At 32.6% G+C, this 26,631-nt stretch overlaps 1 protein-coding gene across 1 annotated transcript in view; it reads right to left on the bottom strand.

Annotated features, from left to right (window-relative positions):
* LOC132555421 (uncharacterized) overlaps positions 1-26,631 on the bottom strand; it is a 144,235-nt gene that overhangs the window by 52,226 nt on the left and 65,378 nt on the right. The window contains exons 3-12 of the mRNA XM_060219772.1: positions 19,839-19,880; positions 19,481-19,545; positions 19,080-19,141; positions 18,705-18,802; positions 18,026-18,267; positions 17,667-17,750; positions 17,229-17,402; positions 7,925-8,127; positions 7,599-7,667; positions 1,455-1,571 (exon numbers count right to left, since the gene is read on the bottom strand). Of these exons, the coding sequence (XP_060075755.1) occupies positions 1,455-1,571; positions 7,599-7,667; positions 7,925-8,127; positions 17,229-17,402; positions 17,667-17,750; positions 18,026-18,267; positions 18,705-18,802; positions 19,080-19,141; positions 19,481-19,545; positions 19,839-19,880 (1,156 nt within the window). The remainder of the gene's footprint in view (positions 1-1,454; positions 1,572-7,598; positions 7,668-7,924; positions 8,128-17,228; positions 17,403-17,666; positions 17,751-18,025; positions 18,268-18,704; positions 18,803-19,079; positions 19,142-19,480; positions 19,546-19,838; positions 19,881-26,631) is intronic.

Here is a 26,631-nt window from a genome sequence, read left to right as displayed (position 1 = left end):
AGTTTTGTTAATCCTAAGGACAAGGCGAGTACTCTAGAGACAATTTGTTTAATTTCATCAGGTGATTCCCATCTTTACAAGAATCGTATCAATTAGTTCTGCCAGTATTTTGTGAGAAGAATGACACTAATAACATATCTCCTATACATGTCAAAACCAGCCAATCAAATAGGATAAACCAACATTATGAATTCTCTGTAATGTTTTTGACTTTTATTTCACTGCCATATTTAACCAGCGGAAATTCTGTTAAAGAAACTTGTAAGATTAATGATTTTTTTTTAATAATCCTACTTTTTACACATATAGTGTCAGGCCTGGAATTTTAATTGATTTAACCTTAACTCTCACCTTTTCCTTTGCAGATAATTTTCCTATGTGGTACCAAAAAGGAAACTTTGGCTTAAATTTGGTGATGTAAAACAAGACAAAAAAAGGCATCGGCAGAATTCAAACTCAAAATCAATGATTCCAGGGCAGAATGTAAACAAAGGAATGATGCACATGCAGACCATTGGATCCTTGGAACCAGGATAGCACCAAGTGTTCAGCAAGACTTTTTGCCCTTTTTTAAAGAAATGAAGGTAAAATATAACCAAAAGAAAACTTTACACTGGAACCCCTGAAAATGTGCCAGAGAATAGGACCAAGGGTTCTGGAAGAGTAAGCATTTTCTTCTTTATCGTGACATCTGTCATGTATATTTTGGTCAATCAAATTATGTCATATCACAAATGAGAACAAGGTAAAGAATAATAGAACCATCATGGGTGGATTTTGTGTGATGTCTTTAACCTACTCATCTGCTTTCAATACTCATCTGAGTTCAATTGCCTGAAATATTGCATATTATAAACATTTCCCTGAATCTTCAAAATACAAACACAAAATGACTACATAATTTCTCAATGAAAGAACATCTGTTTTGAATTGATCAATCACATACCATAATAAAAAGAAATTTGAATCTTTAGGTAAATTTTATTTTCATTGATTTGAACAAAAGGTTTGGATTTATTTTTCATCGATTGAAAAACTAAAAGAAATTAAGATTTTATTGTTTGTTAGTAAGGTATATGTTAATGACTGATGAAGGGGTTGATTTCAAGGTGAAAGTGTAACACACCGGAACTGACTCTGTTTAAAAAATGTAAAACAGGATGCAAACACTTCTGCAGAACTCTCTATGAAAATAGACATATTATATCTAACTGATTAGTCAGAAACACATTATATTGATATGTTATCTGGTCCAGGATGAAATTTTACCCATACACAACAGTGAGACTGCGGACAACGATTGCAGTAAGCTCTCTTGTGATCGAACGAAATCCATTACCTGCATGCTTCTTACCAAAGTTTGAACAACACAACATTAAACATATACAACAAAGCTGAAAGCAGATCCTACAACCATCAACTGGAAATTAAATCAAACTTAATTGCTAACTTACCATTAATTTTCCCATCAGTGTTTTTGACATTTGAGAAATTTTCGTAGGAGTCCCACCTCACCAGAGCATCTGTGCCGTCATCCACTGGTACTGTGACATCCGACTTAAAATCTGTCACTGAAATGATAAAAAAATCATTTGAATGTGCTGGTAGCTTCTTCTCAACATCTTTGATATCAAACCAGAAGTCTGTCCTAACTAGAGCCAAAAATAATCACGCAGTTCATTCCTCGGTGTATCAACTGGTATTCTTCATACAGCAGGTTACAATAATTCACTTAGGTTTCGCAAATAATTTCTATCGCAAATACTTTCTATTGCAAACTAACCTCTTCTGACATATTTGTGAATACGTGATTTCATGAACGATGATCTAAAACTTACTTTAAATTTACACTATAAGAAATATATATTTGTAACCAAATTAGCATTGATGTCATCAAGAGTTATTTCTGTAAAGATAATAGTGAGGGATTTGTCTTCATGAAGGACTCTCATCTTGTATTAATGTGAAAATAAATCCCGTAGGAAATACCAGTGATTTAGAGCAAATAAATCAGCAGGCCATATCGTCAATAGGCCTTTCATCATTTTCATTTCTATGTATCATTGAAAATGAAAATATGGTTCTAGAATTCCAAACGATCACCAAAATCACAAAAAAAAAAAAAAAAAAATGGTTTGCATCAATAATTTTGGAATTTTATGAAATTTCCTTTTTCTATGTCTAACTCTTGTAATAGATCAGAGATCAAATCTGCTTAAAAAACAGCAGTAGTAATTTATAGCTTTTCTTAGTGAATGACTTAAAGATGGTTACATCTCCAGACTGTTAATTATCTATCAAGTTATAAGCATTCAAATCTTATATTTACACAATTTTTTTCACAAAAAAAAAAAAAAAAGGTTAAAAACCATAATCTTATCAAATTAGTGCAACATTTTATCTGTATTTGAATTAAAATTCCAAAATGCAATAAAAAAAAAAAGTTGACCTTGACCTAGATTTGATGCCAGAGTGTCTATCTGGTGCCATGGAATTCTGTATCTGGTAGAATTCTTTCTAAAGTCAGACAGTTTTTGAACGTTAAGATATATCTAGTAATATTTTCGTTAAACTTGTCAGATTTTAATTAAATAGGAATAGACAAGCCTGTGTCTACAGTCTTCATTAATCAAAGTTTAATCTCAAAAGGACAAGTATGTCATCTTTTTTTTTTTACCACAAACTGAAACATTCCATATCTAAACATTACAATGTACAGACACCTAAACCTTTTTCTTCCGTATCCCTCTACCCATGTCCCTAGACACAACTTATTGTAACTCTTCATAACCATGGTAATCAACCCTTTGGAGAATGTTTTGATATTGAAATAACTTAACATTTTACACATGCTGGAAGGCAGCCCACCCATAGTGTAAATATATGTATCTGACATGCCATTTATATTTAATAAGTCTGGTCTTACAGATCTGCCTAGTGTTAAACAGGCCAATCCTGCCACTGAAATATTCTGCATGACGCCTTTTGCAATCATCTTCAACCACCATTTTAAAAATGTTTAGGTTTTAAAAGTACACAAACTTCATAAACAAAATCTTATCTGTGTGCCACCTTCTTGTAATCTCTTCAGCTTCAACAGACAGAAGAGATCACATGACCCTATCTCTCCTTGTTATCCTCAACAGACAGAAGAGATCACATGACCCTATCTCTCCCTGTTATCCTCAACAGACAGAAGAGATCACATGACCCTATCTCTCCCTGTTATCCTCAACAGACAGAAGAGATCACATGACCCTATCTCTCCTTGTTATCCTCAACAGACAGAAGAGATCACATGACCCTATCTCTCCTTGTTATCCTCAACAGACAGAAGAGATCACATGACCCTATCTCTCCTTGTTATCCTCAACAGACAGAAGAGATCACATGACCCTATCTCTCCCTGTTATCCTCTACAGTCAGAAGAGATCATGTGAGCCAATTTTTCATTATTATACTCAACAGACAGAAGAGATCACATGACCCTATATAATATGCAGGCATATCACTATTTATGTACTATAATACTTCAGTCTTTATTTACCCCAAAACACACTGAACAGAATCATATATCAGATACACTAGACATAATTTCATCATACACTGGACATAGATACATCATACACTAGACATAGTTACATCAACAACACAGGGACAGAAAGAACAAAAACAGTGATTTTCAGAAAACTGTGAACACAAAAATAGGGCAAAAAATGATGACAGAGTTATTTGCTGTTTAAATCATACAAACTAATAAAATTAAGATAAAAACTTTTATATATTTATATATTTATATATTTATATATTTATATATTTATATATTTATATATATATTTATATATTTATATATTTATATATATATTTATATATTTATATATATATTTATATATTTTATATTTTATATTTATATATTTATATATTTATATATTTATATATTTATATATTTATATATTTATATGTTTATATATTTATATATTTATATATTTATATATTTATATATTTATATATTTATATATTTATATATTTATATTTATATATTTATATATTTATATATTTATATATTTATATATTTATATATTTATATATATTTATATATTTATATATTTATATATTTATATATATATATTTATATATTTATATATTTATATATATTTATATATTTATATATTTATATATTTATATATTTATATTCATATATTTATATATTTATATATTTATATTTATATATTTATATATTTATATATTTATATGTTTATATGTTTATATATTTATATATTTATATGTTTATATATTTATATATTTATATATTTATATATTTATATATATTATATGTTTATATATTTATATATTTATATATTTATATATTTATATATTTATATATTTATATATATATATATGTTTATATATTATATATATGTTTATATATTTATATATTTATATATTTATATATTTATATATATATATTTATATATATATATATATATTTATATTTATATATTATATATTTATATATTTATATATTTATATATTTATATATTATATATTTATATATATATATATATATATATATATATATATTTATATATTTATATATATATTTATATATTTATATGTTTATATATTTATATATTTATATATTTATATATATTATATGTTTATATATTTATATATATATTTATATATATATATTTATATATTTATATATATATATATATTTATATATTTATATATTTATATATTTATATATTTATATGTTTATATATTTATATATTTATATATTTATATATTTATATATTTATATATTTATATATTTATATGTTTATATATTTATATATTTTATATTTTATATATTTTATATATTTATATATTTATATATTTATATATATATATATGTTTATATATTTATATGTTTATATATTTATATATATTATATATTTATATATTTATATATTTATATATTTATATATTTAAATATTTATATATTTATATATTTATATTTATATATTTATATATTTATATATTTATATTTATATATATTTATATGTTTATATATTTATATATATTTATATATATTTATATATATTTATATATTTATATATATTTATATATTTATATATTTATATATATTTATATATTTATATATTTATATTTATATATTTATATATTTATATATATTTATATGTTTATATATTTATATATATTTATATATATTTATATGTTTATATATTTATATATTTATATATTTATATATATATATATTTATATATTTATATATTTATTTATATATTTATATATTTATATATTTATATATTTATTTATATATTTATATATTTATATATTTAAACATCGAAATAAGCTTTAAAAAATACAACAAATTTCACAAATATTTTACCTGGATCTTTCATAGGCACAAAAGAATGAAAGAAGGACACATACCTCAGTGAGTAAAAAAAACATTCCAATAAAATTATTTGATTAAATTTTATAGAAAATTAATCTGACTGAAGTCACATGATTGCTACGTAATTCAGCCAAGTACTTTAGGGAACACTTCATCAGATATCTCGCTACTTGCATAGATCTTGAAAAGTTACCCTGATGCTTGACCTTCTGTTTATCTAGAGAAGACACACGCTAAACAACGGTATGATCCACGCCTCGACAGTAAGTCTCTGTTTTATATCATCTTACACAAAATAATGACGGCACTTCATAAACAAGTCCTTTAGATTACAGTTACAAATCCATAGGCTCACTTAAGGTTACCAAAACATCAAATTTGCTCAATGAGACTTTGTTGACATTTTGTAAAGGTTAAAAAGATGGCGGGCAAAATTATGACATATTTGAATAAATATTTTGACATTAAAAGTGTGAAACGTGAAAGCTTAGTCACTGCAAAGATATTAAATCAATTTGGTAAAAGCAAAATGATGTGATATAGTTGTAAAGTAGTAAATACTATGAAATCATGTGTATGAATGAGAGTGAAACACAAGTGTGTTTTGCAGATTTTCATCAAACAAGCCAGAAAGTGATCTACCTGGTGAACATATGTAATATTGGTCGATCTTTAAAATCAGATTATCAAACCAGCAGTAAAAATAATAAAAAAAACAATATAAGAAATGAACTAGACTAAGAGTTGATTTCACATCTATTATATATCCATGGTGATTTATTTCGACAAATCATTCATCAGTTAAGTCATGTGACCACATGATTGAGATACAACCTAATATGGCCTGACCACTACAGGAATTTTGTTTTTATAAAACACAACTTTTTATTAAAATTTTCAATTCACAAATTCCATATCAGTAAACTAAAATTATACTGAAGAAATAAAACTGGTAAATATTTCAAAATAAATTAAAATCAACATAAATTAGGATTGATGAGATTGTTACGCTTGATTGGTCCCAACTCTTCAGTATAGTGGATGGTATCCAAGCAGACCTTAATCAAAGTTATGGTCTTACCTTCTGGATCAATGTATTAAACTATTAATATTCAATATATACAGATATATTATAATACTGATTTAGAAGATATAAAACCTTAAAGTTCCTATTAAATTGTTGCCATGTTTCCATTTTTGGCTCTGGGATATAATTTTATCAATCAATAAGCACATGCCTTCCAGCAATTGCTACTTCATTATCCTGTAATAAGCCCGCCCTCCTACATCGACAGGGGGTTGCTGCCTCCTGGGCTTGCTGCAGGAGGAATACAGTAAATAATTTTGAAAGATGCTTTTACAAAAATTATGTAAGTAGGGCCTTTTTGACCGAACCATCTTCAGTAAAATCAATAAACAGAGCAAAATGGAAACATTTTTAGGCGTTAAATACTGGAGATATGTTGCAGAAGTGATAGATAAGCTGTTCTTTTCACCAAGGTGTTAGACATATACATTTTGTTAGTGCACTATCTTACCTTCAGATACATCTACAAACAATGACAGGGAATGATAAGCACAAACAGATAAAAAGACCCAACACAATACTCAATATATCCTATCTAGTTACCTCCCCTTCTGTTGTCTATATCTTTTACATCCGTTTAACTAAATGTCAGTTTTAATCAAATTTGTGAAATTTCTGTTCCACAGGATGCCTTAACAACTTCAGTATCAATCACAACCCTTTGCTAAATTTCCAGATATACTTGTTCCAATTAAGAAAAAAATCTTTTTTTTAACAGTTGATAATAATTTATGTTTGCCCACATTTCATATCAAATTCAAACTTCCCCACTTTTTAACTCCTTGGAAATCACCCAGATACCTGAACCAGAAGTTATGGTTATTTTGTCCTTGTCACGTATGTCACAGATGATTAGTGTTCAATAGAACGCTTTATGGACATTTGAAATTTGAACTTATGGATCAGTTTATTTGTGAAGTGTGGTTATACGAGAATTCCAAAGTTTTAACAGATTACAAACCTTTATACAGATAATATTCAGAGTGAGGTTAACAGGTTCTATTTTTCTGATTCTAATATGATTTTAACACAGTGAAAATTTTCCATCCCAAACCAATCATCTACTACTTTCTAATAATATCAAACACGGTTGTCATGGATACGTACCTCGGACATTGCTATCTTGACTATTACCAAACACAAATTCCACCTTTCCTGTGTCTGGGAATCGAGGGTCTAAAATAAAATGAAATTGGTTGTTTTTTCAAATCATACAAGACACATTAATTCAGAGAGATTATCAATTGAACCTGCGATATTTTACAGCTGTTTAATGAGCTACCTGCTCTTTACATTTATATCTGAAATACTTTGTTTACAATATTTAGAATTGACACTTGTATCACAAAAATGATGCAGATTTTCAAATATACACATATGTGTATATACATACTTTATGTTTTCAAGTTGCTTATGGAGTTGTCTTCTCTTACCTGATCTGGCATCATCAAGATCTTTCTTGGCGAAAGTGAGAGTGTACCCAGAGATGGCACAAGTGTGGAACTGACAAGCCCACACCACCTCCCGCTGTCCTGTCTTGGCCTTCTTGTGGTAGCATTTGATCATGATGTCCCCGCGCAGCGGGATTCCTGGCGAAATGGAAATACACACCTTCTGCATCTGGTCAGTCACATTACTGAAATAAATCAAAACAGGACATTCAAATTAAGCACTTATTTCAGTAAATACTAAGGCTGGTCTTGTGTTGTACAACAATCATTGGCTTTATAATCATTTGTTCTGGGGATCCAGGTTAATTAGCAATACCTTTCTTTCCTATGCAGAGTTCTTTAGTATACCTTTAAGTAACTCTAAGTCTAACAGTTTCCAAACAAACTGCAAATCTAGTTGGAGATAAAATAAAGGTTATTGGGACTGTCTACCTTAACTTCACTGTCACTAACACAAATGTGTACGCTGTTAGTATCAGGTCATTGACATCACAGAGGTAAACAAAATTATCAGGTATAAGGAATTTTATACAGAAAACATACTTCTTTTTTTATTTGGCCTTCTTCAACTTTGTAGAAATAAAATTTCATACTATCAAACATTTCCTTTCTTTTGGAGGACAGGAAGTGACAAGACATTGATCATAGTTATTGTAGAATGGACTTCTTTTTTATTATCTAAGTTTATAAAAACATCTTTTTAAAAAAAAAAAAAAAAAAGGCAAATAAATGCCGACCAATGTGCTGTATACGTCATAAAGATGTACAGATGTAAATACAACAGGTCAGGATCTCAGATAACCTGCATCTGTATCTCACACATGCTTGAATACCAACATCTGCATCGAAGGAAAGTTTGCTGACACTGGGTTCGGAGATCTATTCCCCAATACCTGTCAGCTAAACGATTCACTTGGACAATAAATGCCTCCCTGCATATCATTTACGTCACTATATTTCCGGCTTTTAAAGAATGCTTATCTTTTCCCCCTAACTTAATTATGAAATCTTATCTCAACACAGATTTCACTCTTTAGTTTTATCTAGGATTGCGAGGAGAAATAAAATCTAAATATTTCAACAGGAAATTATCCTAGTATTATATGAAGCTTGATTCCAGAAGAGAAGATAACATTCTCTGGAATGTCTAACTCTGACCTTGCCATATGACTACAGCTGCAGTCCGTTCCCTCAGTATGTAGGGGTGGAATGTTGGTCAGTTGGAATTCTCCATACAGACCAACTGTCATCTCATGTCATATATCCTGTCTTAAAAAGACTAAGGTTACATCTGTTTATAAACCACTAACTTGTCAGTGAAGCTGTCTACAAAGACCACTGATTTTACCTGTCTTATAAGACCGCCTGATTTTACCTGTCTTATAAGACTTGATTTTACCTGTCTTATAAGACCTGATTTTACCTGTCTTCTAAGACCTGATTTTACCTGTCTTATAAGTCCACCTGATTTTACCTGTCTTATAAGTCCACCTGATTTTACCTGTCTTATAAGACCACCTGATTTACTTGTCTTATAAGACCACCTGATTTTACCTGTCTTATAAGACCACCTGATTTTACCTGTCTTATAAGTCCACCTGATTTTTACCTGTCTTATAAGACCACCTGATTTACTTGTCTTATAAGTCCACCTGATTTTACCTGTCTTATAAGACCACCTGATTTACTTGTCTTATAAGTCCACCTGATTTTACCTGTCTTATAAGACCACCTGATTTTACCTGTCTTATAAGTCCACCTGATTTTTACCTGTCTTATAAGACCACCTGATTTACTTGTCTTATAAGAACACCTGATTTTATCTGCCTTATAAGACCTGATTTTAGCTGTCTTATAAGACCTGATTTTACCTGTCTTATAAGACCACCTGATTTTACCTGGCTTATAAGTCCACCTGATTTTACCTGCCTTATAAGTCCACCTGATTTTACCTGTCTTATAAGACCACCTGATTTTACCTGTCTTATAAGACCTGATTTTACCTGTCTTATAAGTCCACCTGATTTTACCTGTCTTATAAGACCACCTGATTTACTTGTCTTATAAGACCATCTGATTTTACCTGCCTTATAAGACCACCTGATTTTACCTGTCTTATAAGACCACCTGATTTAAAAGACAGATAAGCTAGCTCTTGACTCCTTATTTTTGTAAATGACAAAAAATATTAATATTTTGACAGATTGTTGTTAATCGCAAACTTTTTCCAAATAGATTACATTTGGTGTAAAATTGATAAACCCATTAAAAAACTGAAAGACATCACATTAGCAAGTCTATAAGGACAAAATCTTAGGTTTGACATTTATAATCCCATTAAACTGTTAAACAGAATCTGAGAGTGTACATTTAACAGGTCTTTTTAGTAGTGTAAAATTAACAGGGACGTTCCATGACAAAAGTTTTAGGGTATAAGATGGACAAATCCATCTAATGCCTAAGTAATATGGTATAAAATTAAATTAAATTAAATCCATGACAAAGTTTTAGGGTATTACAAAACCAGCCCACAAATCCATCTAATGCCTAATAAGTAATATGGTAAAATAAAATTAAAAAACAAAGACATCACATGACAAAGTTTTAAGGACAAAATCTTAGGTTTGACAAATCCATCTAATGCCTAGAGTAATATGGTATAAAATTAACAGGGACGTTCCATGACAAAGTTTTAGGGTATAAGATGGACAAATCCATCTAATGCCTAAGTAATATGGTATAAAATTAACAGGGACGTTCCATGACAAAGTTTTAGGGTATAAGATGGACAAATCCATCTAATGCCTAAGTAATATGGTATAAAATTAACAGGGACGTTCCATGACAAAGTTTTAGGGTATAAGATGGACAAATCCATCTAATGCCTAAGTAATATGGTATAAAATTAACAGGGACGTTCCATGACAAAGTTTTAGGGTATAAGATGGACAAATCCATCTAATGCCTAAGCAATATGGTATAAAATTAACAAAAATATTTAAATCAGAATCTGTGGTATAAAAGATTCCAAGCCTTGGGAATCTTCAGCGTGATAAATTAGTTCAATTTAGACGTTTCTGACATAAAATCTCTCTTCTCCTCTATTATTTCTTATGTCAGCAAAAAAGTCTGGATCTCTGGAATTCTTGTAAACTATGGAACTGTTTTATGAATCAAGGAATAAATAACTAGAAAGAGGTATATATAAATTTGGGAGTGCATGACGTTAGGAGGAGGGGAGGAGGTGGGAACAGGGATACAGGGGGTGGATGATTGGGGAGGGGGGTGTTGGAGGGGGTTGTAGAAGGAGGAGGAGGGGAGGAGGAGGGGGAAGAGAGTGGGGAAGAGAGGGACTGTTGAAGACTTGTACCAATAGGTTCTCCCTCTGGCAAGCAGGAAGTCTGTGCTGCCAAAAATAGACTACTGTTTGTATCATCTTCTGTATCTAGTTACAAGAGGCTCCCCACAGGGGCCACAGACAGCTCAGGTAATACCAGAATCTTTACCTTACATCCCTAAATACAATTAATACAGTATGTTAACACAATACATAAGTACAGTTATAGTATGTCTAGAATTACCTATAGTGTTCACCAGGTACAAAAACAATGATTACAGGAAAGGATCATAATAGGTATATACCTGATCTCTAACCACTGACTACATCTAAACAGATATTTGGGTTCAAAGCCAAGATTTCAAATCCCTAAATAAATAGGAAGGGGAAATTAGGTCAAAGATATTTGTGACAATAAAAAGTGCAAGGGAGATAATTAGGTCCAGGGTCAGGATCTTAGACTACCAAATAAGTCTGAGGGGATAATTAGGTCCAGAGTCAGGATCTTAGACTACCAAATAGGTCTGAGGGGATAATTAGGTCCAGAGTCAGGATCTTAGACTACCAAATAAGTCTGAGGGGATAATTAGGTCCAGAGTCGGGATCTTAGACTACCAAATAAGTCTGAGGGGATAATTAGGTCCAGAGTCAGGATCTTAGACTACCAAATAAGTCTGAGGGGATAATTAGGTCCAGAGTCAGGATCTTAGACTACCAAATAAGTCTGAGGGGATAATTAGGTCCAGAGTCAGGATCTTAGACTACCAAATAAGTCTGAGGGGATAATTAGGTCCAGAGTCAGGGTCTTAGACTACCAAATAAGTCTGAGGGGATAATTAGGTCCAGAGTCGGGGTCTTAGACTACCAAATAAGTCTGAGGGGATAATTAGGTCCAGAGTGAGGATCTTAAGACTTCAAAATAAGTTTGATGGGGATATTGAGACATGACTGATCTTATGTTAAGGTATTACAGGTTTAAGGTATTACAGGTTTAAAGTGTATAGGTGCATAGATTTCATCGTTTGCCAGGCATTGTACACAATTCACCAAACCAATCAACTAACAGGCATACCTAAGATTATGACTGTAATCACTTGCCTGGACTATTCCAGGTATAATTCAATGCAGCAGGTTATTCAATAGTTTAACACTTCCTTAAAACATCTGCTGGATTGTCTTTTTTTAAGCATGCTGAGAAACAGTACAATCTGTGCCCACATGATTGAGTCCTTTGACAATAAAATTTACCTTACTTACTCTGGACAGAATTTGACGGGTCTCCCATATGTTGTTCAGTGAGGTGCTATCAGCTAGTATAAGGAGCCTCAATCTCAAAAAGGCCATGGCTGTTGAGGAGGTGACAGACCCATCAAACAAACAATATTCTAGTATATTAAAGGAAGTTAAGGAAGTTAACACTATTTCCTACACATAAATAAGTTCATTGTTTCTCACTAACAAAGGTGGTTCTGTTAACTGATAGAGGACTTAAATTATGTAGGGTTTCACACGATTCAGGAAAGAAATTACATAATCCAATTAACCGAAGACAATATCTAAATTAGGGACATAACAAAGATTCTGTTAATCATACAGTATCTCATTTATGACCAGAATATACAGTTGATCTGGTTAGGAAGAATGTCCTGCTTATACAGGGTATGGTTTTTACAGGTGTATAGACAACAAAGGGTCTGATTTATACAGGTGTGTAGATTATACAAAGTCTGATTTATACAGCTGTGTAGATTATACAAAGTCTGATTTATACAGGTGTGTAGATTACACAAAGCCTGATTTATACAGGTGTGTAGATTATACAAAGTCTGATTTATACAGGTGTGTAGATTATACAAAGCCTGATTTATACAGGTGTGTAGATTACACAAAGCCTGATTTATACAGGTGTGTAGATTATACAAAGTCTGATTTATACAGGTGTGTAGATTACACAAAGCCTGATTTATACAGGTGTGTAAATTATACAAAGTCTGATTTATACAGGTGTGTAGATTACACAAAGCCTGATTTATACAGGTGTGTAGATTATACAAAGTCTGATTTATACAGGTGTGTAGATTACACAAAGCCTGATTTATACAGGTGTGTAGATTATACAAAGTCTGTTTTATACAGGTGTGTAGATTATACAAAGTCTGATTTATACAGGTGTGTAGATTATACAAAGTCTGATTTATACAGGTGTGTGCACAGGATCTGATTTATACAGATTATACAAAGTGTGCTTTAAACATATTATTAGAATGTACAGATTACATTGAAAAGTTTTTTGATAAAAAAATTATCATTAAATTATATTTATCATGTCTGTGCGACATTCGTGCTAGTAATGCAGATATCTTTGCCTAAGATTTTTATTTAATCTGTGATACGTCAGCTAACCACTTAGATGTTAATATATATATATCAGTTAAGTACCTGAGATGTTACATAAAACAAAACTCATGCCCCAGACTATATATAGCACACGATAAATTTAGAATTTTTTATGTTCATTCAAGGTACTTTTTCTGTACATGTATAAAACTACTCTATTGGTTCAACATTCAAATATATCAAATGAGTTAATTTGTATGTAATATCCAGAATCAAGTGTATATATTACAGGTTTTATTTGTAACTAATTCTCTTCCCCTCCCAATTAAGTATGAAATAGCCCAGTGTTGAGTCATCAACACACACCACAACTGTTTCCATATATACAATGAGTAAACCTACTGTTCTGAAGTGGAAGACTTTCCCCCTTCTGACTAATACTGAAAACAAACATTATTTTAAAGTTTCTGAATCTGCATCAATTACAATCAGTTAAGAAAGACAGATGAATAGTAAATCTGTCTTTGTTTTAAATAGTTTTTTCCAATGATAAGAATGTTTCTCCTAAATGTGTTTAATTGGATTAACAAACCATGACATTAACAATGGTTTCATGTTGTCTATTGCAAAGTCATATATTTTCAAGTGGTTCTATTTTGTGGTGTTACAAAAAATCACTATTTTGTGGATGTGTGATTTCATGGCTAAATACAGCTCTATCACTTTATTTATACTAATTTTAACAGTTAATGGACATGTGAATTTGTGATCAGAGATACCCACAAGTTCCACGAAAATAAATCCCCCCTGAAAATTAATGAATATACAGTATCAGGTAAGTGTTTGAAATTTCCTTTATCGCCGTTACCTAAAATATTTTCAAAGTCCTTGATTCATATTTTTTAATTATGACATTTTATTTGGTTGAGGTTTATCATCTATCAATACACAGGTAGGTTCACTATTATTGAACAAGTTTGTGGTTACCGCACTGAACAACATACAGAAGGTACATCACATGCCTTCAAAAGTAAAATCATGTAACCTGTCTACAACTATTACAACAGATCCTCTGAAATAAACCTTGATTTAAAACATATTGGGAGTGTCGTCACCTGTCCTGAACCACTATTCTAGGTAAAAATGTACTTTTCTGGCCATAGGACCTATAAACACTATCACATTCAAAATCAAGTCATCAACGACTACTTTTTCAAGATAATTTATCAAAATTTTGCTGAAACAAAATTATTTTAAAAAATCAATAAAAATACAAAATTCTAGTTCAAAATGAAATCTTTTCTGTTATCACTTTAGGATTCCGATGTCCATGGTAATCAGACGACTGGCTCTAACATTATCTCAGTAATCTATTATTTTTCTATTTTGACACCCCATGTATCTAGCAATACCTGTCTAACATCTTATAACCAGACAGAAAATATCCATGCTTCTAATCAGGGTAATTAACGTAAAACATTACTACCAAACCTATACTGAAAAATCTGTTCTGTTGAAAAAATCCAAATCTTTTTTTTAAAGATTTCCCCATATGGAGCCTCACAAAGGGGAACTCTTGCTGTAATATCCATGAGTAGCTGGATGTGCCAGACCTGTGTGCTAGGCCTGATAAGGGGGAACCCCATGGTGTGTAGCCCTCTCATCCTTCCTGCTTTAGATTCATCTCTCTATTTTTTGGTGAATGCTAAAGTCTTAAAACATTTCAAGCAATCTCCATGCAATCTTGTGGATTTGGTTTTTATTCCAGCAGCATAAATATTTGAATCTGTTCCAATTTATATTTGAAATAATTATCTATCCCTGCACCTCTCTCTGGAGCAGCACACATCAATTTTTAAACGAAAATATTTTCAATCAATGGTTGTTATCTGTTATGAATATTTCCTGTTTTTTTTTTTTTTTATTTCAAGATTTTTGAAAGAGAGAATGGTTTCCACCCCCAGCACAGCAGCCATATTTCTCCTGTACATGTACCAAAGGAATTTCTTCTTTCCATCAATCTCCACAAATAAGGAAGGACAGAAGGAATTAGTGAGTATGTAATCTAGCTGATATCTTGACCACTACCTACTGTGTGGTCAGTAGCTAATAGTACCCCCCACAGTTCCTGTAACACAACAGCACCTTATTTATGGCTGTCCACAGAGGACACAAGCACCCACCCACACACACACAGTGGTCAACACATCCCTGGAATGTATGTACTAATCACTATTAATCAGAAAGCTTACAGGAAGACCACTGATTCTTGTAGATAGATATAATTATAGGACATCTGATAAATTAATTGTCAGCACTTCCCAAGGTCATCTTCAGGGTCAATTAATGATAGCAAAGCAACAAGGTTTTCCTTTGACAAGCTTCAGTAAAAAGGGCACCTGTATTTATATCAATATTAGGTGTAGAATTCCTTTTTCCTAACAAATAAATTCTTAATTGATTTTCAAGAGAACATGCATTCAGCAGACAGAAAACTTTATAAACAGTCAAAGACACAAAAAACACTTTAATAGAAAATGTTAGGTGAATAGAGCCAAGTTTCTAGCAAAGGACAGTGATCGAGCACTTTGTCAGATTTATTGTTTGGACAATATGAAGTGCTACAAGTATTTTTCATCCATAGTGTCTATATCTGGTTTGTTAAGTCTAGTGCTTGTACAATGTTTTCTGTTGGAGGTAAAAGCTTTCTAGTGTCGCGTTTTTCATACGTTTATTTATTTATAACAAAGCCATATAAATATGATCATACATCGTTTCTAGTAGCGTATCAAACACAAATTTATTTCATTTTATTCCGTAAATGATGTGAGTACAAATTCAGTTAATTGGTGTTGTTATTACATGTTTTGATGAATAAACTATAAAAGGAGAAAGTTAAAATTTATTTGTATCTGTTTGTTTACTGCCATTTCACATAACAGATTAAATAATGTTGTTTGTACCATTGTGTATTATGCTATGGTAGCCCTACTTTGTTCAAACATAATCAACATCAGGAAACTGATATCGTCAATGTAATTTGGACACTTTGTTTGAGTCAAAATTTGGATAAGTCGATATCTTTTCCACAGTTCATTGAATTTCAAGATTATAAGTTGTATTTGTAATATCTAAATGAAATGTGTCTTTATAAGTCTTTTTTAACTGTAATGACAATCGTGTTCAGTATTTATTTAGTCAGATTATCAGTGTGTTGAGTTTATCACCCTAGGGTTGGGTTAGAGCAGAAATAGGGTGGGGTCTCCTTGGTATTTAGTACAGTCAGATTATCAGTGTGTTGAGTTTATCACCCTAGGGTTGGGTTAGAGCAGAAATAGGGTGGGGTCTCCTTGGTATAGCTGTAGACTACCTCACTGAACAACACACCAGAGGCCCATCACACACCATTCACAGCAGAGTTTCTCGCCCAACAATTACAACACAGTCTGGTCCATTATTCATCTTCCTGAGAAACACAATACACCATGGGTGGGGATTGAATCACAAACCTTGGATCTTCACTTCAGTTTTCAGTTTAAAAAGTCCAGGGCTTTACTGTCTCGGCTATTCACTCTACTCCGTATAGAAAAAGGTAATAAGACAAATACTTACTAGACGCCTGACGTGAAGATGTTCTGCATCCCCTGGTAAACTTTGATGAAGGGCCGACACCCCCCCTGTGTGTCGAAGTTGGGCACCCCGTGTATAACGATGTGGTGAAGGTACAGAGCATTACTATTGATCTTTATTGCACCAGATAGCAGGCCGTAGAAGTATTCTACATATCTGCAAATGATGGGATTTATTGAAATAATTTTTTTCATGATTTACTACAAATATATTAGAAAACAAAGAGAAAAAGCTCATGTGAATATGTTTGTGGAAAAGTGTAAAACAAAAGACTTACATGAAAATAGAAATGGTTAAGAAATGGAAAACTTTAAAAAAAAAAAATCAACAGAAATTTCTTGTTTATCATTCTGCTAAATCATAATGATATCGGATCAAGATTGAAATTAGTAGACCAAATTACAAAATAAAATAGCAAACCTGATCTGGGAAGGAAGAGTTATTCCCCCTAGCTTGTCATCATAGAACCTCTTCATAGCAAATCTATCTAATGCCTGGTCAGCACTGAAATAGGTAAAAAGATCAAAGTTACCTCCCTTATATCATATACCATACAATTCTATGACAACTACACGACTGTCAAATATTAATCTACTGATCAATTTATATAATTTTGAGGAAACAAAACAATAAATTATTTCTAAAACCTATGTTTTGAATGCTTACAATGATTTGAGATGAGAATGCTGTCAATGTGGTTTTTCATTGTTAATAAGAAAATGAAATCTCTATTAATTCCAAGTTTTTACACAATACTGAATTAAAGTTGTGTTCCTCACCTTGCACAGATACTACAATAGTGCATGAAGGCTGCTATGACAACAGCAATGCGTGATGTGCTGCCTTTACAGTGTACGACGACCACATGACGTCCGTCTGTACTCAGCCACGAGTCCATTGCCTTACATATGTTACAGAGGCGCTCCAGGGGCGGGGCCAGGTAGTCAGGCCAGCCGTAGTCTATCACATGTTTGGGATTAAATTTTTCCAGGTCCTGTCTGGGCTCGGACAAGTTGATAACCTGTATAAGATTCATAGGTTAACAAACGGAAGTCAACAGATTTTAAGTTTGTATTAAGATAAGTCAAATTTTAAAACTTAATGATACATACATGCTTAATACATTTACATATTTATTTTGCATGTTCATGGAGCTTTTCAGCCACGTCATGAAAAGGAATCCCTGAAGGTAGTAAACACGACAAAATTTTTTTATTTCATGACATAATTTGAAATCAGACATTTTATTGTAATTTATGGAAGGAACATAATGATAAAAACTAAGGTTGTCAAATGGGTTGAGTTTAACTAACCAATTACTTGGAAAATCATTCAACTGAATAACTGTTTGATTAGTTGACAATGAAAATTGGTTAACTGGTTGAACATTGATAACAAAAACTGCCAAACATTTCAATGTGAACTTAATTGCAGAATCATTGTAATGTATATACTAACCAAACAATTATCGTCATGTTTCGTGCGAAGCATGTTCATCACCTCCTTAAGGTTATAAGTGTAGGTGACTTCGTGTTCATCAGATGGAAAGGACATCGCTGAAAATAAACATGGTCAAAGGTGAACAAACTTGTTGTCTAGAAATTTTGCAGTTATCTGTCAAAAATAAAGATTTTTCACCCTATTTACATGAAAAAAAAATTGATATAAAATATTGCTTTTATCTTTATTCAAGATGGTTTTGGAAATGATGTTTTCCAACTTTCTGCACATCAAAGACATAATGAAATAATAAAATTATGTTATTTGGGATTATTGAATAAATCAGTTTAGGAATACATTGGTTTTCTATTCTGGAATGTCCAGTTAACTTACAGATAATCCTTTCCGTGATGTATACGAGGTCCAGTACGAGCTGGTCATCTTCTACCTGTGCCCTGAAACAACCAAGTGCTTGTTTATAGATCTGATGTTTCATCTAGTTACATTTTTTTTTTATATTTAACTCTTTATGAAGGTGATAATTGAAGATATTTAGATGGGTTGAATTAAGAACCTTCTTACTGTACAGATAGGTATTTCTGCTGAATATGTATGAACATACTGTACTATAATTCTCTGTGACTATATTTATAATTAATTAGTCAGACTGATTTTAGCAACGACTTGATATCTATACCAAAAGAAATGTTATGATGGATCTAGAAGGGTTTCCAAAACTTATATCCTCTAAAGACACAAGAACTTAGCTGCTGTTACAGACTAAGGTATCTTACCTGTTGATCATGTCCCGTAGGGTAGACATGTTTGTGCCCGGTGTGTTAGAGCCTGATGCCGGAGGCTAAAAATAGATATTCAGCAGGGTTAATAACATCTATTACATCCTCATATCCACCTCTTTACAAGTCAATCACTGATAACGATTCATCATCTCTTTTTTTACGTCATCCTACTTTTCTTGATTAAAAAAAAGTATACTTAGGACAACTTACAAATGTTAAATGATTACAAATGCTTAAACTAATTTCAACTATCATATACCATCAAAAGAATAATGAGAATTAAAATAAAAAAGTCAAGAATTTTGACATTCTTCGTGACTGTGTCTACATTATCATAAAACCAAATACTTGCCTCCCTAGGAGAATACTGGTACTTTTTTACTGATTCATGTTTCTGGAATAAAAAAAAAAATAATTTTAAATGTACGTTATAAAACATACAATAATTGTGAGTTATTCTATTGTTAATGAACAATGAGATATCTAGTACATATGTTTGTATATAACTGAGTTAACTAATTTACATAGGTTTTAGTCATTATAAGGAAGAAAGTTGTACTGTTCACAAATCACACTACTTATAACCATGCCTAAATACAACAAATTGGTACCAGTTTTTCAAAGCCTGATGAAATAAACCAACGTCCAATTTATGAAAATGAAATAATTTTCTGTTCTTCATATTATTAAGTTTGTCTTTATGTAGATTTGTATAATTCTCTTTTTGTATTCCATTTTAAAGAAAATTTAAATTCGAGTTTTTAATAAAATAAAATGATTAAATGTTTTAAAAGAGTGCTCTGCTATACAACTTTGTTTAATCTAACCAGCACTGATCAATCATCCTCACTGAAAACTTGTTTGAATACTAAAAATTATTTATCTAATATATGTATATGACAAGGTGTAAAATAAACTTTTGTAGAATCTAAACATGAAAAAAGCCTCTGTTCTTTCATATTCATGTTTTACATAAGGTAGAATGGTCAAGTTTGTGTACATTTTCAGTACAAGATATATAGTGACATGTGATCACAGTCAACAGACACATCCTAATCTTATCTCTGTAACACTTCAGTCTGGAGAGCTCTTTAAGTACTGAAGAACACAAATGTCATCATTTTGTCAACATTTTTGCAGACTATCAGGAAGTGAGTCTCATAATGTCTAGACAGAATTTTCAAAATGTTTTTATCACATTTCTTCAGTTCATTGTTGGCTCTTTATTAAGTAACATTTCTATGTGTAATGTGACAGAAGTCATGCTTCTGTGAGGGTTTGAACTCGGAACCTCTGTCTCTCTAGTTTTATAAACAACTGACTGAATTACCAGGCTGAGTGGTATATTATTGCTAGTATTAACCAGGGCTACATAGATAGGTTTTTTGTAATAAAATTAAATCTCAAACAGTTGTGTAGAGTATTAGTTCTGTCCATATATTCTCATAGATAAATATTTCCAAGTACTTGCTACACATTTTGCCTCTTACAGTCAGTTTAAATATCCGGTTATTCAAAGCACAGCGATGGTAATGTTTATACAGCAATTAAGATTTATTCAATACAAAAAAAAAAATATTGAAATTTCTAACTGGAGTTGTGTTTAATTGGAACAAAAAAAAGTCATGGGACAATTGAAGATTTACAGACATTTGTAGATTTACAGACATTTGTAAATTTACAGACATTTGTAAATTTACAATTTACAGACATTTGTAGATTTGTAGACATTGCATTAAAAGCTACATATTGTTTCAACTGGGCTCATCTTAAACACTCTGAAAAAACTTTGCAATAACAAGCAATAAACAGTTAAACCCACAACTTCTATGTGTGCAGTATATTACACATGAAGCCAAAAAAAGTTACTTAATTTTACATATCAGTAACTGAATATTAAATAGAACAATCATAAACTGATTTTCAACAATATTATATAAACCACAGATCTTAACAAGAAAATATTGTAAAATGAAACATACACTAAAAAACCTCTGGTACAAATAAGGTCAGTGATATCAAATATAATTCCAGAGGTTACGAACTCAAACCATAACTGCGCCTGACTTTGTTAATGAATAACCCACTTCACAATGTGTATTGGTCGATACAGTGACCCGTTTTACACACTCACAAACTCTCTTTGTAAATATTTTTGTGATTGCATAACTTGCTCTCGGGCAGGTAAATACAAGCACTGATATTTCAATACCTGTTGCTTTAAAATTTCACCTTGTAGAATGCCTAGAGTAAGCACGCCAAGTCGTTTATGTACACTGCTCTAACCCTAATAGAAAATACATGGTGGAGATTTCAAACCTCACCAAATATTTGTTTCAATTTTTTTTGCCTCAAATGTCAACATATAAATCACACCTGTACAGGTGAGAATCAGATGGCTCCTTTGAAGTTACCTGGTGCACGGTAATGTCGTTACACCCACTTTACCTGCTCACTGCAACGAAAACTTACTAAAAGCATGGTACTTGTCATTTTAATTTTACACAAAATCAATTTCACTTTTAATTGTTTCTTTGAATGCTCACAAATTAATGTACACTTTTGTCGAAAATATTTAAATGTTTATTTATGAATGTTTCACATATAGTTTTATCAATTTGATGAATACTGACATTATAAGCAGATTCCAGCTGAGCTTTTCTCACATAAACAATAATTACATGCAATCCCTCGTTAGAATTACCTAATACATACTTAGATATTGATTACAGGTAAACATGGTTTGAATCATCAGGTATAAAGAATGAATTACACACATCTTCAGTAATACCTGTGACCTCCGACCTGTACATAGTCGAATGACAGTAAGCTAATGTCTGATGATATGCCCATCAACATTTTTTGAAGTTTGGAAGAAATACCAACACGATACAAACAGGTAATTCATTTTCCTGTAATCGGAGCAAATGGGTAGGTACACTGAGGTCCTGTAATAAGACCATCCCAGGATTTTTAGTCAGAGCAAATGTGTAGGTACACTGAGGTCCTGTAATAAGACCACCCCAGATTTTGAGTCAGAGCAAATGTGTAGGTACACTGAGGTCCTGTAATAAGACCATCCCAGACTGAGTCAGAGCAAATGGGTAGGTACACTGAGGTCCTGTAATAAGACCACCCCAGATTTTGAGTCAGAGCAAATGTGTAGGTACACTGAGGTCCTGTAATAAGACCACCCCAGGATTTTTAGTCAGAGCAAATGTGTAGGTACAATGGAGTCCTGTGATAAGACTACCCCAGATTTTTAGTCAGAGCAAATATGTAGGTACACTGGGGTTCTGTAATAAGACCATCCCAGACTGAGTCAGAGCGAATGTGGAGGTACACTGAGGTCCTGTAATAAGACCACCCCAGATTTTGAGTCAGAGCAAATGTGTAGGTACACTGAGGTCCTGTAATAAGACCACCCCAGATTTTGAGTCAGAGCAAATGTGTAGGTACACTGAGGTCCTGTAATAAGACCACCCCAGATTTTGAGTCAGAGCAAATATGTAGGTACACTGGGGTCCCTGTAATAAGCCCACACCAACTGTGAGACAGAGCTAAACTTAAGGGCCCTGAGCTCCTGTAAAAAGCCCACACCAACTGTGAGACAGAGGTAAATGTGTAGGGCCAATGGAGTCCTGTAATAAGCCCACACCAACTGTGAGACAGAGCAAATGTGTAGGGCCCTGAGGTCCTGTAATAAGCCCACACCAACTGTGAGAGATTTTTAGTCAGAGCAAATATGTAGGTACACTGGGGTTCTGTAATAAGACCATCCCAGACTGAGTCAGAGCAAATGTGTAGGTACACTGAGGTCCTGTAATAAGACTACCTAACTATAAATCAGAGGAAATGTTTAATTTCCTTGAATCCCTGTAATAAGCCCACACCAACTGTGAGACAGAGGTAATATTTAGGGCCCTGAGGTCGTGTAATAAGCCCACACCAACTGTGAGACAGAGGTAATATTTAGGGCCCTGAGGTCGTGTAATAAGCCCACACCAACTGTGAGACAGAGGTAATATTTAGGGCCCTGAGGTCGTGTAATAAGCCCATCACCTGACTGTGGAACAGAGGCAATGTTTAGGTCCCTGAGGTCGTGTAATAAGCCCATCACCTGACTGTGGAACAGAGGCAATGTTTAGGTCCCTAAGGTCCTGTAATAAGCCCATCACCTGACTGTGGAACAGAGGCAATGTTTAGGTCCCTAAGGTCCTGTAATAAGCCCATCACCTGACTGTGGAACAGAGGCAATGTTTAGGTCCCTAAGGTCCTGTAATAAGCCCATCACCTGACTGTGGAACAGAGGCAATGTTTAGGTCCCTAAGGTCCTGTAATAAGCCCATCACCTGACTGTGGAACAGAGGCAATGTTTAGGTCCCTAAGGTCCTGTAATAAGCCCATCACCTGACTGTGGAACAGAGGTCAATGTTGGAGGGTCCCTGAGGTCCTGTAATAAGCCCATCACCTGACTGTGGAACAGAGGCAATGTTTAGGTCCCTAAGGTCCTGTAATAAGCCCATCACCTGACTGTGGAACAGAGGCAATGTTTAGGTCCCTAAGGTCCTGTAATAAGCCCATCACCTGACTGTGGAACAGAGGCAATGTTTAGGTCCCATCAGCTTATAACAGGAAAAAAAAAGACAGAATCCCACTTTGAAATGCATTTACAAATGGCTACTTAGAACATCAGACAGAAATGAATGTTTTGTTAAATCAAACTACTGAATAGAAAATTGATGACTTCTCTTTAAATTTATAAGTCAAAGTGTATATGAGTTGTTTTATAGACTAAATCTTTGAAAAATGAAAACATAAAAAAGAATATAAATAATTTATGATATAACATGTGAAGAACATGAGCTTTCATTCATGAAATGGTCTGAATGGCAAAGTGAGGTTCCAAAGACTACACAGGAGGTGCTCATTTTCAGAGAGATATGTCGCTATGCATATGTAATATATTCAAAAACCTCAATAAACATACAAAAAATAAATATCACATCAAAACAGGGATGGCATTTACATGAAAACCAGTATAAATTTCACATATACAGAGATAGTGTGGGAATGTTGTCTACATGTATGTCTTACCTATTATACAAGTTTGAAATGAAAATGAGGCTAAAGTAGGCCTCTCACCTATATTATAAGTCTGTGCCGTTATCGCTAAAAAATCTGACGAGAGAAACCTGTTTTGTTGAATAATTCAAATTATTTTATCCTCAAAGGCATTTCAAAGCCTGAAAACTACATCTTTATACTTGTTTACGAAACTGTCTACCTCTGTATTCATATCTCTTAAAAATCCTTATAATTTTCAGTCATTTTAGACAGTAAATATCATTTGTGTAGTGGTTATTGCAATTTTTTTTAAAAAGCAATAATGATTTCTACACAGTTTAGATGCACACAGAATAAAGGAATCAGGAAAGGTATTTAAAGACTCTAAATTCAATTAGCAAGAACACACCATGGAAAATATTTATGACTATTTAGACACAAAACATATTTACTGCTGTCCAAAACTGACCGAAGTGGTCATTCTATTTATTGTTGAGAACCAAATGTTAATGGGGACAGGAAACACAACAGACTATATCAATTCTCCAGCTGAAATATTGAAGTCATTGTACTGCTGTGTAAGTGAATAAACAAAGGGTCAAAGGGCACTACAATTATTTCTCGTCCATGTCCACCCACCGAACCAGAGCCTCATATTTCAGGAGTAGAAGACTGCGACTGAGGCATAATAGAATGAAAGGTTTAGTGAGCTAAAATCATTAGTTAAGTGACTTCTATGACCTTCCTGGTTCTTATTTAAGAAATTCTATAAAGATAAATCTGCGACCTGACACAGGGGTGCTTTGCCCCTGGCTGTGCCCATCTGAAATTGCAATTATGTGACCTGGCTGTGCCCATCTGAAATTGCAATTATGTGACCTGGCTGTGCCCATCTGAAATTGCAATTATGTGACCTGGCTGTGCCCATCTGAAATTGCAATTATGTGACCTGGCTGTGCCCATCTGAAATTGCAATTATGTGACCTGGCTGTGCCCATCTGAAATTGCAATTATGTGACCTGGCTGTGCCCATCTGAAATTGCAATTATGTGACCTGGCTGTGCCCATCTGAAATTGCAATTATGTGACCTGGCTGTGACCGGCTGAGATTACAATTATGTGACCTGGTTGTGACCGGCTGAGATTACAATTATGTGACCTGGCTGTGACCAGCTGAGATTACAATTATGTGACCTGGCTGTGACCAGCTGAGATTACAATTATGTGACCTGGCTGTGACCAGCTGAGATTACAATTATGTGACCTGGCTGTGACCAGCTGAATTGGAGTTATCTGCCCTTGACTGTTGCCATGGAAATAAAACATTTTTCATTTATAGAGACTAAACAGTTTTGCATCTGAAATAATTTCTTTATTTAAGATTTTCTTCCACTTTTTTCTAGTTATATTTGTTTTATTTCCATTATGCTGTATAATCTAGTCTTTGAACTCAAACGTTTTTTCATCTCATCCACATCAATATGTGATAGTTATCAAAGGAGCCAGACCTTTTACGTATAATCCGATGCTGAGAACCTAAAGAGTATGATTCATTATTGGTCTTTTCTCTTCCATTGTGTGGTAAGTTGTTCACCTACAACAGGTAGTTAGTTATATCAATGTAGGCTGAATACTGTTCATCAATGGCCTTCCTATTTCAGTTTTAGTGCTGTTGGCTGCTTCAAATGTAAGCCAAACAAGAATGAGAGGATTCCTTGGAGATGAAGAATCCAAGTGTTTTTGTTGTCTCTATGGTAAAGACTTAAAGGTGTTGTGAAGGAAGTACAGAAAGTAGATGTTACTTCATTGATAGTGACCAGCTAGTGATAATTTTCACTTAAATTTATTGTATGATATCTGACTAAAATACAAGAGGTCAGTAATTTGAGCAATGGTAGGGGACTGGGTACTTTTCATTACTTCTATTGCAAATAAATCAGAATTGTGACTCAAGACGTTTATACTATTGATAAGGCTTACAAAAACAGAGGAAATCTACCTTCTAACAGGGTCAAACATGGCTAGGTTTTACCTGTCCTTCGATGACATGGTTATCAATGTGATACTTTAAGTCAGCT

This window comes from Ylistrum balloti, unplaced genomic scaffold, assembly GCF_031769215.1.
Source record: "Ylistrum balloti isolate Yb309-2 unplaced genomic scaffold, AGI_CSIRO_Ybal_v1 Utg370488, whole genome shotgun sequence".
NCBI classification, from domain to species: domain Eukaryota; kingdom Metazoa; phylum Mollusca; class Bivalvia; order Pectinida; family Pectinidae; genus Ylistrum; species Ylistrum balloti.
Note: the sequence above shows the minus strand (reverse complement) of the source record. Positions and strands in the feature narration are given on the sequence as shown.